Source organism: Vicia villosa, unplaced genomic scaffold (genome assembly GCF_029867415.1).
Source record: "Vicia villosa cultivar HV-30 ecotype Madison, WI unplaced genomic scaffold, Vvil1.0 ctg.002616F_1_1, whole genome shotgun sequence".
NCBI lineage: Eukaryota > Viridiplantae > Streptophyta > Magnoliopsida > Fabales > Fabaceae > Vicia > Vicia villosa.
In genome coordinates, this window is record NW_026705986.1 from 294905 (window position 1) to 298072 (window position 3168).

The 3168-nt window shown below is 36.6% G+C and overlaps 1 protein-coding gene across 1 annotated transcript; it reads left to right on the forward strand.

Moving 5' to 3' along the window:
* Nucleotides 1-2568: 2568 nt before the first annotated feature.
* LOC131639400 (secreted RxLR effector protein 161-like) lies at nt 2569-3168 on the forward strand. The gene is made up of 2 exons (XM_058909895.1): nt 2569-2806; nt 2891-3168. The coding sequence occupies exons 1-2, from the start codon at nt 2569-2571 to the stop codon at nt 3166-3168; spliced, it is 516 nt and encodes a 171-aa protein (XP_058765878.1).

Sequence of the window (3168 nt, forward strand, 5' to 3'; positions counted from 1 at the left end):
TGCGACACTAACAATGCACATGCATATGGTACCTAGGGCTTCAACCCCCGTCGCCAATCCAGGGCGTCACAAAAATGCAATCATATGCAACTCGATGAATGCAACATCACATACATAATCACAACAAAATTGTCATGAGGCATATGCCTATATCACTGTTTTTACCAATAAATAGAGGTAATTCATCGTCACAATAATTTCGGCACTTTGCAATATCAACAAAATAGTAGCATCACAATATCACATCGTCACTGTCCATAGGCCTACACTTAGTATCAACAAATCAACGACAACAAATCAATACAAATAATCCAGTAGCAATTCACATATTTTCAACAAGTATTCGACACAACAATCCAACCAAAACAATCGACACATGTTCTGCAATTATTCGGACAATTCTCGTTCTAAACCGATTAATTCGTTTATCAGTTAACATCGCTACTACTCTTATTCGGCACTGATTCGTCAATTCTTATTATTAATACTAGTCCCTGTTATTAGAAGTCATTTCTTCTACAAAAATCCGTTACATGTCATTATCCATACTACCACTAAATAATTCTGCTGTTAAACTGATTTTCTGCTACTATTGTACCACCTCAGGCAATTAACACTTGCTCTATCATTTATCACTACCGGGTTCTGTTAATTTTTCTTACTATCGTCAACATGCTATTACTACTAACCAACATTTCTTGATAAGATCCTCACTACACTACCAAGTAAGTCATGTACACACTCCTACTATTGCTAATTCTACTCTGCTATTTATATCACTGTTGTTACTAAATTGATTAGGATGAAAGATAAGTGGAATTATATTAATTCATAGCTACCAGGCTACTTAATAAAATAAATACTGGGAAGAAATATATGGTGGCCCCCGTCCCTTAGGCATGGCACCCGCCTCTCACTCACTAATTATATGTATAAGTTGCGGTATCACTAAGCATATTAGGGAGAAAGCGGTGGCCCTCACCCTATTTTAAGGGGCGCCCACCCCACATAAGAAGGGTCGTCGCCACATATAAGGGGCGCCCGCCCTGCACTTTGTGGCCCCCGCCACATATTTTCCTCTTCTTTCACCCATTCACCCATTGCTCTTCTATTCCTCTAATTCCTAGAATAATTTTCCATAATCGATTTACAACTTCATCAGCAATTCACTAACAATTTTCATCAACAATTCAGTGACTCAATAATCAACATCAATCACATTATTATCAATCCATTTAAATCAGAGCAACAACATGCACTATCACAAAAATATAAAATCCATACAACCTCACTAACAGAAACGATTTCTCATCAATTTCAAAATCACACGACAGAAAAACACCAACACACAATGATAATTTTATCAACCCAAACCCCACATATCATTTTTCATATTCCCGATTATAGAGCTAGAACCCCACCCTTACCTTGGATTGGAGACCGCCCTATGATTTCCGGTCAAATTTCCCTGAATAGCCTCTTCCCGTATTCTATGAGTTCCTCTCCAAACCATGTTCTGCTTCTATTTCTTTTCCTCTTCACGGCAGCCATTCGTTCACCAAACCCTTGTTTTATTCATCCTCTGATAGCACTTTCAAACACATCCTACTGATACTTCTTATTTTCCAAGCCTAATAAAATATTCTATTATTCTGTTTGGTCTTATTGGGCCTACTAGTCAATACCTCCTAATTACTATCACTAACCAATAAAACCCATAACTAATAATAGTATCATTCCAATACTTATTTCTACACTTAATCAACATAATTAATTCAATTAAACCAACACAACTTAAATCAATGATAACGACTTAGCAACTTATCTCAACATTTTTAATCAGGAAATATTCGGAAATATTTAATTAAATAAATAATTAAATATTTGGGCGTTAGAATGATGATGGCTGAATCAGAACCAATCAATTTGGATCAAGCCATGAGTAATTAAAATTGGTTAACAGTCATGCAAGAAGAACTCAGGGAAATCGAGAAGAATAAGACCTAGGAGCTTATTGAAAGACCTATCAAGAATCCAGTTGATGTGAAGTGAGTCTACAAGTTGAAATAAAGGTTGAATGGTGAAATTGCCAAGCATAAGGAAAGACTAGTGGCGAGAGGTTTTCTGCAAAAACCTGGTGTTAATTTAAACAAATTCTATGCACCTGTTGCAAAGCTGGAGACAATCAGAATTGTTATGTCAACTGCTACATACAGAGGATGGAATATACATCAATTAGATGTAAAGTCGGCATTTCTGACCATTGGAAGAAGAGGTCTATGTCACTCAACCACCAGGATTCAAAATCAAAAGGTAATAGTAGAAGGTGTGCAAATTTTGGAAGGCTCTATATGGCTTGAAGCAAACCCTGGGGCTTGGAATAAGAAAATAGATAGCTTCCTGATCAAAGCAGGTTTCACAAAGTGTGTCTCTGAACAAGGAGTATATGCTAATGAATACATATTCAGTCGAATCATTTTATGCATGTATGTAGATGATTTATTGATCACAAGTGCAAATAAAGCAGAGATAAAAAGAGTTAAGTCAAAGCTGATGTAGAAGTTTGAAATGTCTGACCTAGGAAAGTTGTCATATTTCTTAGAGATGGAGTTCAAGGACACGGGTGAAAGAGTGTTTTTGCACCAGAAGAAGTATGCTCAAGATATCTTGAAAAAGTTCAAGATGAGCAACTGTAATGCACCTGCCACGCCATTAGAAATTGGAGCAAAGTTGAAGAAGGAAACAAATGATGAGTTCTTAAGTGCAACAATGTACAAACAAATCATTGGATCCTTTAGGTATATATGTAATACCAAGCCAAACATTTGTTAAAGTTTCAGATTGTTGAGCAGATTCATGGATTAACCCTAAAAATGTCACCTCATTGCAGTCAAGAGAGTGTTGAGATACATTAAAGTTACGATTCATCACGGTGTACTTATGCCAAGACAAAAGAAGACCATCACACATGCAGAGGTACATGGTTACACTTATTCAAATTTCAATGGAGATCAGGATAAGAATAAGAATATTGCAGGCTACATATTCATGATAGGAGGCACTCCAATCTCTTGGAGCTCAAGGAAGAAAAGCATTGTAGCTCTGTCATCATGTGAAGTTGAGTATGTGGTTGCATCCTATGCAGCATGTCAAGCAGTATGGATATAA